Below are 16,273 nucleotides of genomic sequence, written 5' to 3'. Positions count from 1 at the left end.
AAGTCAAGTCGTACATCAATTTTGTTTTAAGTTACGTTTCAAATAAAGAAATAGTAATCGATTGGCGTGAAATTTAATTTTCTAATCCGAGCAAATGCTTCCGTCGTCCATATACAGGTGACACGGTAGTTAACCTGTTAAAGAATAGGTCGAGAATGTAGAATAGTTGGCGAGGAAACGAAGTTTGAAGATTTACGCGAAGTAAGTAGAACCGGTTTGTTATGATCAGACGCGGCAGTCGAGTAGTATCGATTATATGGCTCGAATGAAGAAAATGTATTCGTTATTTCGTCCAGATTTGTTGTACGATTATTTCGTTCAGTTATATTTTTTTACGTAGAATTACGGTCTTGTTCTTTTCTGTTTTTTTGTAATTCTCCAGAAACTTTTCACTATTTTATTTTATCTCGTATTGTAATCGTATACCGAACTGTTGGATTACGTGGAAATGACGCGACCATGTTCACATCCACGCGCGGAGTAGTTTAACTTTATACACTTTATCTAGATGGATCTACTGTGATTTATGTTACGACGTTTACCCTCTATGACGCCATAACGGCTGCAGAAGAAAGCATGTACAGGGTGAGCCGTATTATAGCGTGAAGCATCTTTAACCATTGATTTACATTTTCACGTGTTTCCTTCAGATTTATAGCATAGTTGTATTGTTATATTTACGTGAATTTGTGAATAATAATCCTAAGCCTATCGAATTGTATTTTTGTCGAAAATGTTGATGCTAAAGAGAGAAGTTACAAGTAATTATGATTGTTGTTCCAGCAAGAAGTTATTAATAAATTGTGTCATTGAAAACTGTTATGCCTAAGCTAAGAAAATTATCCTAAGCCTATCGAATTGTATCTTTTGTCGAAAACAGCCGCCGCTCGATCGTTGATGCTAAAGAGAGAAGTTACAAGTAATTATGATTGTTGTTCCAGCAAGAAGTTATTAATAAATTGTGTCATTGAAAACTGTTATGCCTAAGCTAAGAAAACTGTCCTAAGCCTATCGAATTGTATTTTTTGTCGAAAACAGCCGCCGCTCGATCGTTGATGCTAAATAGAGAAGTTACAAGTAATTATGATTGCTGTTCCAGCAAGAAGTTATTAATACATTGTGTCATTGAAAACTGTTATGACACTCTTTTTGTCATCTTACACGTTGTCCTAGAAATGTCGGTTCTACGCCGGTAAAAAGAAGATCACTTCGACGTCTACCGCGGATTCGTAGAAAAAGCTTGTGACGTTTCATGCAATTAGAGGCATCGAAGCGCAATTACGGTAGAGGCGTAATTATAGTTAGATGCGTTACGGCCTGGTTGTCAAGGCTATTTCGACAGAATCGTGAGATACTTTACACAATAAAATACTCTCTTTAGAAAGCATAAAGATCTTCGAAGAATGTCGATGTATAAACCGTGATAAAACGGTGCATTGTAAATATTATGTAAATTTAATTTTACGTAACACCGCGATCTAGATGTATAATAAAACAACTGCCATACCAGTCGATTAGAATACACGAATAGACAGCCTGTGAAAAATCAATTAGCAGAGACGATAAATAAGCGATAAATCGTTTCGCCGGTTATCGACATTTACGTGCGGATGAATGCTCGTCCGGAGCGCGGATAAACCGACGTATAATGAGAAACGCCGATAACTGGTACACGCAGCTAAATAACAATGTTTTGCCGGATCGATTACCGACAGCGACCGACAGGGCGCGATAAAATTCGAGCGTAACCCTCCCGCGGTGGCTAATTAACCCGACTCGGTTGATCGATGGTTCGCATTTTTCGTCGGGCGCCGTTTCCATTATTTCCTCGCGGATTAAGGATTCCTGGGGCCGTTATTAAACCCATTTACGACAAATTGCATTTCAATTTCGGCCGGATTTAATCTAACCTCGTCCGAAGCATCGAACATATTCCGCGCACGCGTTTAACGCGATCGTTGAAAGCCCGAGAATACGATTCCGTTTAACAATCATCGGACAAACGAAAGGCTAGACTAAATTTCGACATTCTTATAAAATTGCAGAAAAATGGAAGCAGTCGAGTATTATTTGCATCGAATAACTATAGAATCTCTTTTCGAGTAATTCGGTCGAATACATTGTCTTCTTCGAAAATTATTCGAATAACAATTATTATCATTATTATTATTATTATTTGTCATGAATTATTCTACCTACTTATTCGAATAAATTATTTGAATAACAATTATTATCATTATTATTATTATTATTATTATTTGTCATATAAATTATTCGAATAATTCTTTATCAGATAGATTGATTTGTAACGAATAATAATAAGAAGAATAATAATTGTTACTCGAATAATTTATCCGAATAATGCTTTATTATATTTGATTATATATTCGAATAATGCTTTAATAAATGGAAGCATCGATTTACGGCGAATAATGAATAATCGTGATTCGAACATAAAATATTCGCCTAAAAATAACGATCTTGGACAAGATAAAGAATTCGAATGATGCCGAATTTCGGCTGCAGTAAATTCGCGAACTCAATTTGGAGAGTTCGAGCTAATGTCCTGCAAAATCGTAGCAGCGATGTGTTGCATCACTGACACGGTCGACACGTGGTAAGGTAATCAACGCGTCAAGGCGTTAAGGTACAGATTAGCGAGTGGAAAACGCGTTTAAATCGGACAGCGCGTACCGGGGAAAGCGTGGAACGTTCGGAAAACAAAAAAAAATCGGCGCCAGAGAGACACCACGGATTGTTCTGCGTTCTGGTATACGTACACGTACGTACACCCACGCGTGTAAATGTGTGCGCGCGTAGAGCCGGCGAGCAGAGCGATATTGTTTATCGGGAATGCATAGGCGGCCGCGATTTTACGATCGTGGAATAAAGGTACGAGTTACGGGTAAACACCTACGCAACGGCGCGGCGGAACCGTACAGCATAAAACGTTCGCTCGTTTCTTTGCATGCCTTCGTTATGTAAACGTGTATTCTATCTGCGATTTCGAAAGAGACTCGGCTCGGTTCCGCATCGGCGGACACAGGAGCCGCGTTACTGCAAACACAGCCGAGGTCTCTTTTAAAGCGACGCGATGGCGGACAGACATTCACGTATCGCGAGGCGAGCTCGCTTCGTACGTGCGCGCGTACTTGCCCCGATAAGGCGCCGATCGCGGCGAATTTCTTGAGCAACGCTCGTTAAAGGGTTAAGTTGACAATGCGTAGGAAAACGGGATCTTTTCTGGACCGTTACGGAGGGAGATTATGATCGAGTTTGATCGATGGGAACGATTAAAGGCATTGATCGTCGAACAATCGACGATTCAATTAACCGGTCGACGAATGCAATCGTCGGTCGTTGATTAAAGTCATTAATCATCGATAGAATGGACGATCGAATTAGCCGATTGATCGATGCGGTCGTCGCTCGTTGATTAAAGCCATTAATCATCGAAAGAATGGACGATCGAATTAGCCGATTGATCGATGCGGTCGTCGCTTGTTGATTAAAACCATTAATCATCGAAAGAATGGATGATCGAATTAGCCGATTGATCGATGCGGTCGTCGCTTGTTGATTAAAGCCATTAATCGTCGAAAGAAAGGACGATCGAATTAGTCGATTGATTAATGTGGTCGTCGCTCGTTGATTAAACGCATTAATCATCGAAAGAAAGGACGATCGAATTAGTCGATTGATCGATGCGGTCGTCGCTTGTTGATTAAAGCTATTAATCATCAGAAGAATGGACGATCGAATTAGCCGATTGATCGATGCGGTCGTCGCTTGTTCATTAAACGCATTAATCATCGAAAGAATGGACAATGGAATTAATCGACCGATGAAATAAATCGTCGATCGCCGATCGAAGGAGACAATCGATAATCGTTGACTTTCTAATGGAATTTAAAGGATACGTCGATATAGTAATTCCATCAAAGTTCTACTTCGGCCGTCGATTAATTCGTTGCCCAACTCTGTTTAGAAGCATGTGTGATTTGTGTAGCTAATGGTAATTTTTTTGTCGCGAAATCTGGTACAGTGGCCGAGTGACGGCCGCTTTTACGGAACACGTTTTCACGGACTTGCTTGTGCACGATTTCTCTGTATAAAGAGGTAATAAAAAGGAAATGATTACCGAGAATGTATGTTACACGGTTTTCTGAAAAACCAGATTTTCCAGAAAGTCCCAGTTGTTCGATACGAGGATATCTATCTCGTTGAGATAAACTGCTACGTCGAAAAAAGTATTCACAGGTATCGTTAAAAATGAAACTTCATTTCTACCGTCAATGATTTCAATAAACGATGCAGTTCTAAAAATCCGCGTTTTCCAATGTTTTCGTCTGTTTATCCACCCTTTGTTTGTTGCCCCAACGATTATTCCTCGGCACGCTTTGCGCGTTATTAATCATTTCCTTTGTTAGCCGGCCACACGGTTTTCCTCTTGTTCCGACTGCTTTGACACATTTTTCCCCCCTGTTTATTCCTCCAATATTTTTGGCCACACGATATAAAAGTATCTATTGGGTTGGCAACTAAGTAATTGCCGATTTGTTCAATGAAGTAAACAATTTTTTTTCCTTGGAATTAAGTTTAATCTGTAATGTATTTTCCATTTTGTTCGATGCCCTTTTGCCATCTCTCTGACAACTTGAAAATTCCACGCTCGTAGAAAGTCTGATCCTTTTCGGCCAAAAACTAAGTGAGATTTTACAGCGTCATCATCATTAAAAATTTTACCACGAAGGGAGTTGTCCAGGGATCGAAATAAGTGGAAATCCGATGGCGCGAGATCAGGGCTGTATGGTGGGTGTAACATCAATTCCCAACCAATATCCATCAATTTTTGCCGAGTGAACAAAGACGTGTGCGGCCTAGCATTGTCCTGCTGGAAAATGACATCTTTACGATTAACTAATTTTGGTCGCTTTTCCTTGACCACTACATTCAATTTGTCCAGTTGCTAACATTCACGAATAATAAAAAATAACATAATAATGATAATAATAATTTTATAATATAACATTTACGGATATCATAAAAATGGGAGTGAGAGACATCTATAACTGAAATCGGCAATTACTTAGTTGCCAACCCAATATATAACAATTTAACCTTGACAACGCAGAAGAAAGTATAAATTTATTTGCACGATTGGACAATGACTCGAGTAAGATGGTACCTGAAAAAAAGCGACGCTAATACACGGTTATGGGTCACGGTGATCCGAGACACCGTTAGAAGGATTAACAACGTCTGCGATTGTACTCCGAAATAATCGCTCGCCCTCCCTTCCACCTCGTAAAGTTCTCTTAAAGTTCTTAAAGTTCTAAAGTAAAGGCTCCGGGAACTCGGGCGTACCGGCAAGCATGCAGATATCTCTTTACGATGCAAAAGAAGCTGCGTCGCGGATGCATAGCAAAGAAACGAAAGCTTAAAGACGCTTTCCCCGGTCCGCTCGTTAATTAAACGTTTCGTCACGGCTCGTCCTCCAGTTCGTGTAGCACGTTCCCATTGGCCGACGGACGATCAAGAGAACGTTCCAAGACCATTACCAAGCAGATTTGTCTTTTATACATTCCGTGGCTTGCGAAGGTTTCGCGTTTCCCCCCCGTGGAAGTTAATCCTTTTTCCCTGCGCCTCTACACAGGGTGTCCCAAAAGTTATTCGAATCAAGTGATCTATGGCTATTTCCTGAAATCGTTCCAAGACTCGACCGCTGATTGGTCGGTGCTTTTCGTTAATAACTTGTTAACCCTTTGCATTAGGATATTTTTCACAGCTGCGTTGATCAATATTTGTCTGATATTATATTGTATTTATTATTAATATTTGTCTGTTTATAGTTATTGTTCGCCAAGCTCAGACACTCCGCCATTGTTTCGGTTACTGTTCACCATTCTGCAACCTAATTTCTCCTAGGTTTATGATAATCATTTTTTGGTACTCTTATTTTCACAGAGGTGTTACTTGCATGTCTGACAATCTTTCATTTGTTTACATTTTCTTTACTATACATGTTTATTGTATCTAGTATATATTTATTATATGCGTAGACTACACTATTTCTTACTTTTTTATTGTATCAACACATATATTTATTTTTTACTCTATTCGTCTGATCTTTGTTTCGTCTATTTCTCGGTAACAAAGGCTCTCTTTATTCATGCGCGCGAATAAAATTATTATTATTATTATTATCATTTTAACACTATGCCGTCCGCAGATCTTAGATATGATTCTTTTGTTTGACGCCGGCATGACAGCTTGGAAATTTTAGATCTTAAAAAAGATTTCGAAGATGCCGGTAATATAAATTCCTAAAATTAAGACACGTCGTCCAAGAATTTTCGTACTTAATTCTTAGTTAAATAAGCACAATGCAATAGTTAGTTCGCTGCCTTTTAACGCCGAAGAAATATAGTTCAAATGTTGTATCAGTTTTTTAAAATGGCACCAAAGTGGTGCCACCGGCACACAACAGATAGTTTTTGCGTGGCACCAGCGTGGTGCCACCGGACGGCATAGTGTTAATACCCATATTTTGTAGAACGCGCTCAAAATCTTCAGCACGACGCGGTATTACAGGGCAACGAGTTAACGAACTATTTTCGCCAAGGAAGAACCGTCTTCGCATGGAATCGTCGCCGTTCGATTGGCACATTTTAGCAACACGCCGTACGTTTCTTTCGGAATCGAAGCTCCGCAATGGACGAGATTGTCCTTCGATTCGCGCGTCCGTCGCGGGAACATTGTCGGCGGCGCAAAGTCCTTCTATAAATCAATGGGAACGATACTGATCTACGATAACATTAGCGGGAACGATTTCCTAGTGGTCCGCGCGCTCCGCGTCGTTGCATATTTATGACAACAAACCGCACCACCTGTCCGCGCGCGTTACCTCGAAGATGCTGCCGGGAAGGACGGAAAAAAATCGGTCGGCTCGCGGACACGGATTATCGCGGAACGATCGAGGCTGACCATGGTTCCCCTGCAGAGCCCCGGCAAACAATGAAGATGACACAGACCGTATATATAAAGAGTTCGATTTCAGTAGCGGCAACTGCAGTATCCATTTGCGACCGTCCCTTCGTGTTTGCGAACGGAAAAGCCGATAAAACGTTTAACATGTTCAAGCTGGCAAGTATAGCTGTCGTACGCGATTACTTACGTTCGTTCGTCCTGCGCGTTTCCGCGCGTTTTGTGCGCGTGCACGAGGAGGGCGCGCGGTGCCGCGAAACCGGGAGAAGTTCGAGAACGAAGCTTGTTGTCCATACGGATGTTTCATGAATCCTGGAACGCGGTGGACCGGGAACTGAATCGCGAGAAATCTGATAAATCGGTTTCGATGCTTCGAGCCGCGATCGTATTTGTGGCCGTAGAAAATTCTGTCGCGTGACGCGCGGAACGATTAAAAGCATTCGATCGTCGAGAAGTCGGCGATTGAATTAATCGAAGCATGGCGATCGAGTGATTCCTTTCTAAACAATTATTCGCCGCGTTATATACCGTTCGGGTTTTACTTTGTTATTTCAAAGACTGCTGGATAACAGCTTGCAATCTGAAACTTGCAGATTGCCAGGTTTTTTTTCGACCAGAGGTATTTCCATAGTGGACGTAAAGTAACGTACGGTATTAACGCGAAATGTTCAGCAGCTCGAAACGTAATTGACTTGCAGATTGAAAAATTATCTCAGCGGGATCTGCGGCTTTAAATGTGCAGCTGTTAAGAACCTGTTCCCTGTCTGAATAACATCGATTAGTCTTTGACATTTTTTTAACCCGCCGTTCGTTCGCTGTGCGCCGTACGTTTTATGCGTGGGCGGCGGATTTTATGCATTTGTAACGTGTCGGTGAAACTTGAAACAATGGATGGTGTAGAAAATTTCGTGAATATTAATATATCGGTTCTTACATTAGCAGTGATTGAATTTATTTGGAAACTTCGATTCTGCTTTCTGTTGCGCAAACGTTCGCAGTTTAATTCCACATCGATCGCAAGGAGCAGAAACGATATAAAAATAAATTGTTTCTACTAATAATTCCGTTAACCCGAGGACGGTGTAACAGTGTCATTAAATCCTTCTCGCGTCCTCGCAATTTTATATTTAAACTACTCGCTGTTGCCGTGAGTGCGTTAAATTCGTCGTTTATTAATGTTCGTTGAAATGTTGAATTTCATTAAAGATACACATATTTCGAAAGGTATGATGTGTTTCTCCGGTGCTCATTAGACAAGATAGACAAAGCAGACATAGAACTGTGCAATTAACAACGTGTATATTCGCGCTGAAGTGCTATTACGCTAACTCGGCGTACTTTATCGCCCATTAGACTTTATGTAACGTTTCTGGAATATGGAACACACGGCGGAGATTCTGTAATTATCGTGTCTCAGACGACCGCGTTCGATCTCCTTGCCAATTTACATACCGATCGCGCGAAGATCGTCAAATACGCAAATAACGGCTCGCGTAGCAGAATCAGCCTCGTAAATCTGCCATCAGCTCGGAGTTAATTGAATAATCGATAGGCACGTAACGTTCGATTCGTATGATCAGTCACGGATTACGATCGATGGACGTACAACCGTACAAAACCGCGGTTCTCCGTGATCAGGCTCGTTCGCGCGTCATTTGTCTTTTTTCTAAAGCAATTGACAATCACGGAATAACCTTTGACACGACCGGTATGTCGGAGATTCGCGTAAATAGATACAATGACACATGTTCGTAAAAATAGAGATCTGCGTAAAGAAACGGTTATTATTCATTTCTGAATACGAACGTACGGTATTCGAATTTCGGTCAATGGCTTCGATATTTCAATCGCATTTCTGTCGATACTGCGTTTGTTAAATTGGTCGCCACGATATCTCAAGATCCACTCGACCGATTCGTACCGAACGAAACGCAATTTTTCCAATTCCAGAGTCTGTGAAATATCCAAAATCGACGCAAAAATCGAAAGATTCCTCCTCGAAACGTTTCTCTCGTCGTTCTTTCAAACTCGTTCTTCCAAAGATTTCATTCGATTCATTCATTATTCGTCGTAAATTGTTCCATCTATTCCATTATATTTATTCATTTGTGAACAATTCGAATAATTGAAATAATTCGAATAATTCAAATAATTCAAATAATTCGAATCATTCAAATAATACGAATAATTCGAATATTTCGAATAATTGAAATAATTCAAATAATTCGAATCATTCAAATAATCCTAATAATTCGAATAATTCAAGTAATTCAAATAATCCGAATAATTCGAATAATTCAAATAATTCGAATAATCCAAATAGTTCAAATAATTCAAATAATTCGAACAATTCGGAAGGTTAATATAGAATAAATAAATCGAAAACTATGGAAAAACACTTTGAACCAAAGAAATTGAATTTCGACCAGAGAAAGCGGATGTCCAGGCGACGGTGGACGGACGGACGATGGTTAACAAATCAGGACTAAATGCGATTCTGAATTTTCGACAGATTGTGTTGCTGGCCGTAGCCTTGGTGGCGGTTTCCGCTGAGCCAGCTCCGGTGCCACCACTGATCAGCCACCCGTTGGTCTATTCGCAGCCGTACGTGAAGGTGCTGCCGCTGCACACCGCGACCTACCCTCTGTCCTACAGCAACGGATACGGATACAAATGGTTCTACCCAGGTTCTTCGTATCTCTACTGACACCGCAGACGCCTCCGCCGGAACTCACGCACACACACACACACAGGGCATACCACAGGCAGAGCCAGTTGAACGAGGCTCTTTCGCCAAACAATTTTGTACCGTTATGACATGCATTTAAAATAAAGCTCGCGGCTAACTGCAGTCGAGAGTCGACTTCATCGTTCCTCGCTCCCCGTTGCCCGGTTAATTTCGCCAAAGGAACCGGTCCTTTATGCCGGCAGTAAAATCCGCGAGACGGTTGCCAACCGTTAGAAAGTCTCGCGACGTTGTCTTCCACGGGGTCGAGAATAGTGCGCGATAACGACACAAGGGACCAGCCTCGTACAGCAAAAGACAGGCTTTTTGGAACGCTATCGAGGGAAAGGGTGGAATAATTTCGACGAAGATAGAATAGCGGTCATAGATTTAATAGGATGAGTTTCAATCGCTAATTGTACGCCGCTAGTTATTTATTTCGTTTCGAAATCTGTCGATGGATGGTATACTTTTTTAACCTCGCCTTCTTAAAAAATTCCCACGTGGGCTGCTCATGGATTCCCAGTAAGAAGTGACGATTATCGATAATAATATAGAAACGTCTATATTGTACTATTGCATTATATTAATTTTAACAAAGAGACGTAATATATATATTATTATATTTATTACATATATTATAATATTATAATATATATAATAATATAATATAATATAATATAATAATAATATAATATATTATATATATTTTATAATATTATATTATATTATTAAAATTAATATAATGCAATAATACAATACAATACAATTAAATTAAATTAATTCGAAAAGGAAATAAGGCGTTCTAATGGCGGGGGGAAGGGGGCACTAAAAAATTGACGAATTTAGAAGGATTGCTATATAAAATATGTTGAAGAACAATGATAAGTATAATAATACACGATTCTATGCATGCTCGGTTATACTTCCGTCAAAAAGAGTACAGAAATTCGTTGTCAAAAAGACTTTTGTAAGAAAGGACCACCGAGTGCCAAAGGTCTACAAAAATTTAACTCGCGCCTGCCAAGGCTCTTGAACATCGATCAAGTCGGGTTCTAAAGGCAAAGATATCGTCGTCGGACAAATCGCGAGGTTCAATCGTATTTCGTCCGACGCATTGCGCTACGCAAGACGTCGTCGCGCGGACAATTTGCGAACAGAGTGCCGGCTTCTTTCGTTCCATTCGAATGTACATTTCGTCCGCTACCGCGTAAAAGCGAACGGAATCTTTCCGAAGACCGGCGTACTCGTGCTCGACGGAAAAGATACGTCGCCGAATATGCGCGTCGCTTATACGCGACCGTATGCGAACGGTCGGTTATATCCGACAGCGAACGTTCGTCTGTCACGGATACCATCGTTACACGTGCCACAGTTTCGGCTGTCCTCGAAGACGCATGGATACGCCGCTGCTCTCGGGGTGAACGTACCGAGATAAAGTCGCAAACGGACTCGGGACCCTCGAGTGCTCTCCGCCTCTGTTAACAACTCTTTCCTTCGGCGATCGGGCCGGAAACTTCGCCGGAAGAGGGATCACACGCGGGGGGGTTCGGTAATATTTTCTGGCTTCCCGGCCGTGCCGGCTGCGATGAAAGCGGGCTCTTCCAGCCGCACATAAAATACCGGGATTGCACGCTATTTTTCGAGTGCGCTTTCGTTATCCTCGAACCACTCGGCTGGTCCAACGGGGGAAACACGTTCTCTCTGTCCCGAATGTGCCGGACATTCGAGCGCCTTTGAAAACGTCGGACAATTTCCTCGGAGGCTTCGCGAAGATATCACAAAGCCTGGGATATATCATTTTGTTGGCCGTTTTATGGAACCGAGCGATCGGCGACGAGTTCCAACTTGCGGCGGAGTCATTTACGGTCTTTATCGCAGGATTATGCAGTTTCTATACGGTATAGGATTACTAGGAGCGCCGCGTTTTTAGGATTATTATTTAGAAGGATATTTCCGAGCTCGTCGCGCTGGCGCGATGCGATCGCCGAGACTTCTATTAATAGGCTCGCAGTAAATAGAGCATTAACATAAAACCAGATCGGACTTGGAATCCGACGGCTGAGGCGCGATTAATTTATGCGGTGCAATCGATGCGTGTAGGTTAACGAATGCTGCAACGAATCGTTGATTGCATCTCGTGCGCGTCCTTCGTCTTCGATCTCCTTTTTATCGAGCAGTTTCGACCCTTTATAAAGATGTTACATTCCGAAAATCCAGGCACATGCAATCTGCACCCACGGATTCAATGTCCTGCTCCAATTAATGTATACGCTATACAAATCGACGAAATATTTTGCATTGATGAACGAGTTATGCTATGCTCCTGATAGGAGATCGAATAAGGTGAGCCCTCGAAGATGCTGCAATCGATAGAGCGAAATTGCGAGCCGGCAGGCAAGGTGACAACAACAACAACAACAACGAGAAAGAAAGCTTTTTTTTTAAATAAAATTTTATTAAAATTCCATATGACCGAAAGGGAGGGGTCCTGGATGATGGTGCAAATGAATGAACGTCCGAATTACATTGATGATCAAAAAGTTGCGAATGCACAAAAAGGAGTGGGACCAGCCGATTCCTGGTGGCCCGTGACCGGTTGTCCGGGCGTCATCTTGATGGATAGATTGGCAGGGTGAAGTGGTGGTTCCATGTGATCTTCTTGGTACTTTTAGCTTGTGTCTTCTGGCGACAGTCCTTCCCTTGTTCTTGGATGGTTTCGAGGGGACGATTTACGAGGAGTAAGGGGGGTACTTTTTCTAGGGGGTTGTCTCGTCGTGAGTTGTTGGTTGTAACGTAGAATCGACTGTCATTTAATGGCCGTGAACGGAGAGAAGGGGCAGGGGAGCGGCGGTCAGGACGGACTTGGTGACGATCGGTGCGGTGCGGACAATGGGGGAGACGGGCTGGGCAATCACATGGGCGGAGACCAAGGGCGCAGCGTGTCCGACGAGCAGGGGAGCCGTGATCGGGCCAACTCCATGGTCGGCGACGATTCCGGTGAGACCACCAGGAGCGGCAACAGCGACAGCCAAAAGGGCAGCGAGGACAGCCTGTGGGAACACCAGCATTTGCAAACTTAGCAGAGAACGGTGGTGCACGCTCGGTCCCGATCCCACGGTTAATCGTCGCAGGCGTGTCGCCTCTCGTCGCCTCTCGTCGCGTCTCGTATCGTATCGTATCGCGTCGTCCTCCTGCTTGCAACGCGCGGCCTTCGAAAGATGGCTCACGTAGATTTTCCCACGGACGGTATTAATCTTTCAGCGATTAAAGTCTTAAGTGCCGGTCCAGCCTGTCCGGCTTCCGCCGGAAGCTTCATAAGGCTGCCGGTATCGCGGAATCGCGGAATTAACATACCAACATCTTTTCACCGAAACTTTCGTTCAGCGCCGGATAATGCACTTTGAACGGTCGAATAACTTTCGGAATATTAACGCGTCCTCGAGCTCGGTTCCCCGACATCTGTGTACTCGTATTATTTCGTGGACCCGAGGAGCTTCGTCTTTCTGGGCCAAGTGTGCCCGAAGCTCCGGAGCTAAGCGCCCGATCTTTTGTGAAGAACGTCCGAGCATCGACGTTCGATTCTCGATGGATGATTATCGACGCGACGTGTGATTATTTAGCGTTCTCCTATCGATTTGCTGTCCCTTCTTACGCGCATCGTTTGTAAAACTCTGCAAATATTAGCACCAGCTTTACGGAACCCGACGAAACGACTGGTCACTTTTACGATTATTCAGACTGTAAAGATGCATTTGTGAGTTATTTATTCTATCTGTGCTTTATTTGCGGCAAATATTACAATAAGACTCTTCAAAGATCGGAATAAATGTCGTATTTTTGCTTTTATGAGTTAATATAGCTGCTTGTGACACTATAATTGCCAGATCAGTCGAAACGACTGGTCTCTGGCCTATTCTTTTACGATTGCTGATACAATGAAAATGTTTCTACGAGAAATTTTCAGACGAACTTCTTTAATCAGCCATCTGTTATCACAGGAATCGTACGAAATTTAATTAAAGACAATCTCGTCGATGCTATAAAGCAATAGAGATCAGTTGAATTTAGGCCTCGGTAATTCTGCGTGTAATTCCAGTGTTAAACCTAATCGATCCTAGCAACGATGCACTTTCATCCTATGCACGCGGCGAGAAATAATCGCGGGGAACATACACGGTCGCCTAACGTCGTTGCGACAGAGATTGGGGAAGCCACCTCGAGGATAAAAAGACTCGAAACGATGTCACAGCCACGTGCAACGGAGTCGACCGGCGAATCTGTCATCTTCGGAAGCGGTTAATAACGATGGAACGCGTTAGGCGACCCCGCGGTGGGAACCGGTGTTGGTATCGCGTGAACAGGACGCGAAGCAAGTGGCGTTCCTCGGCCGGCATAATAATCGGGCCGGCGGAAAACTCGGGCTCGTTCCCGGGACCCGGGAACAGAGGAGGCGAGAGAAAAGTGTGCAAAGCGGACTGCATTCCGTGTTAGCGGCGTGCGTTCGCCGTTTGACTCACGACTGCTTTAGCCGGCAGCCGATGTTGGCTAACAATGTGCATGCTTCAGTGGTCGCGCGCTCGCTCGAGGATTTTTGTGACCGGATGGAAACTCGGTGTCCGTTCGAGTGAACGTAAGGGTCCGTGCACGGGCGTGCATATGGTAGACGCGAAGGAAAGGTCACCGTCGCGAAGAGAGAACCGCGTTACGTGTCTTTCCCGCGCCGAGCCGCGCCAAGCCGCGCCAAGCCGCGCCGAGCCGGGAATATCGGCTTATCGATCGGCCGGATCGACCAGCTCCGGGAATTTTCCCAGCGATCCGACTGGCCGATTCCGACAATTACCGCGCCGAGAATCGCTCGGAGATTGGCCGCGTGTGACGCGTGCGTTCGCGGCCGAGAAAACCGATTAACGATAAGGGAATTTCAATCGACCTCGAGAAAGTCTCGGGAGACGAATCTATAGTGATCAGTACCGATTTCAGTGCATTTATAGGTTCGTTTTCAGATAGTGGAAGATCGTTGAAGGGCATCGATACACTAATTGAAATTATTCAAGGAAGAATGAAATGTCCGTCGAGCTTCGATCCGTTGAAATCAGAAAGTTTGTATTCTACGGATTCGAATTTTGAACATTTTTGAACAGCTAGTTCGAGCTCGAGGCTCGATGAGATTTTTGTTGCAATTTGCGAACTAATTAATTGATGTACTATAAGTGTAGACGAGTGAGCTGCGGATATTACAAGCTGTACCGATTTATGATCAATTCTAAAGGGTAGATTTTAGCACAATTAGTAGATGAAAGTAGACAGATGAAAACTTGTTCAAAATTAATCACAAATTCGTTCAAAATTCTTTGAAATTCTTTGAAATTCTTTTAAGAGCTCTTCGATCTGAGACGATTTAAGTCCGATTGCGTGTAACAGTACGTTCTTTCAGTTTTGGTGAGGATCATTTACTCGAACAATAATGAACAAACAATACTAAAAGGCGACGTTTACAATTTTGATACTGCTTCAGTTACTGTCCCAATTACTGTATCAGTTACAGTCTCGGTTACTGTCCTAATTACTGTACCAGTTACAGTCTCAGTTACTGTCCCAATTACTGTACCAGTTACAATTTCGGTTACTGACCCAATTACTGTACCAGTTACAGTCTCAGTTACTGGCCCAATTACTGTACCAGTTACAGTCTCAGTTACTGACCCAATTACTGTACCAGTTACAGTCTCAGTTACTGACCCAATTACTGTACCAGTTACAATCTCAGTTACTGTCTCAGTTATCGTTGTCCACGTAAATTAAACAATTTCTCTTCGTCCAGTACTTACAAAATAAACAAACAATAAGTTAGTAAATACCGATTTTCAATGCCGTGCAAATATTTCCAAAATGTTAGTAAACTATCGAACTTCGAATCAACGATTTTTGCCGATCAAGAGTTAACAACGACTGCACACGTAAGTGCAGCAGTAAAATTACAGATTTTATGCATCTCGCAGATGTTAAAAGCGCGTATCGGATGACACCGTATCCGACTCGAGCAACGACGAAGCCGTGTTCCGAGCGATCGTGACGTAACGAACTCGAAATTAACGTTGATCCGGTGGTTCCCGAGCTAATTGTAAGGTGCAGTCGACGCGGAAAAGCCAAGGACCGATCGGCGAAAAGTCGAGCGACCGGAACTGAATGATCGAACATATGTAAACGTTGATAGCGATACGGTTACGTCGGACTGAAACGAGAGCGGCGTACGTTCGTACGGTTTCCAGTTGTGCGAGTGTCGATAAAATATTAGCAAGTCAATTGGTTCGATTCGAGCCGGCAAAAGACCGGACACGCGGCAAAGCACAAGTAATGCACAAGAGCGGCGAGACGAAATAACGAAAAGTAAGCAGCAAGTGAGCAAGTTCTTCTTACCAACTTGAACATGTTGAGAGTGGGTTGTGGGTTGCTTGTTTGCTACTCGAAAGTAAGAAAGCTTATGCTCCATGTCCGAGCCGGCGGCCTTTTATACAAAAGCCGATTTTAAAAAATCACTATAAATTTGATCACGTGGCC

General features: G+C 42.9%; 3 protein-coding genes across 3 annotated transcripts in view; 1 reads left to right on the top strand and 2 right to left on the bottom strand.

Annotated features, from left to right (window-relative positions):
* The window catches only part of SIFR (SIFamide receptor), a 110,598-nt gene that overhangs the window by 14,333 nt on the left and 79,992 nt on the right, over positions 1 to 16,273 (bottom strand). The window lies entirely within an intron of this gene.
* On the top strand, positions 6,994 to 9,838 carry LOC143260592 (uncharacterized). Its single transcript, XM_076526583.1, has 2 exons — positions 6,994 to 7,146; positions 9,500 to 9,838. The coding sequence occupies exons 1-2, from the start codon at positions 7,018 to 7,020 to the stop codon at positions 9,692 to 9,694; spliced, it is 324 nt and encodes a 107-aa protein (XP_076382698.1). The 5' UTR covers positions 6,994 to 7,017; the 3' UTR covers positions 9,695 to 9,838.
* On the bottom strand, positions 12,150 to 16,234 carry LOC117229312 (uncharacterized). The gene is made up of 2 exons (XM_033485732.2): positions 16,133 to 16,234; positions 12,150 to 12,765 (listed from the first exon to the last, which is right to left on the bottom strand). The coding sequence occupies exons 1-2, from the start codon at positions 16,142 to 16,144 to the stop codon at positions 12,526 to 12,528; spliced, it is 252 nt and encodes an 83-aa protein (XP_033341623.1). The 5' UTR covers positions 16,145 to 16,234; the 3' UTR covers positions 12,150 to 12,525.

This window comes from Megalopta genalis, chromosome 15 (assembly GCF_051020955.1).
Source record: "Megalopta genalis isolate 19385.01 chromosome 15, iyMegGena1_principal, whole genome shotgun sequence".
NCBI lineage: Eukaryota > Metazoa > Arthropoda > Insecta > Hymenoptera > Halictidae > Megalopta > Megalopta genalis.
Note: the sequence above shows the minus strand (reverse complement) of the source record. Positions and strands in the feature narration are given on the sequence as shown.

Excerpts from the sequence above, each read along its gene's own strand:
- LOC143260592 (XM_076526583.1), top strand. The coding sequence starts at position 7,018 with ATGAAGATGACACAGACCGTATATATAAAGAGTTCGATTTCAGTAGCG. Across the intron at positions 7,147-9,499 it reads CGTTTAACATGTTCAAGCTG|ATTGTGTTGCTGGCCGTAGC; the intron begins GCAAGTATAGCT and ends AATTTTCGACAG.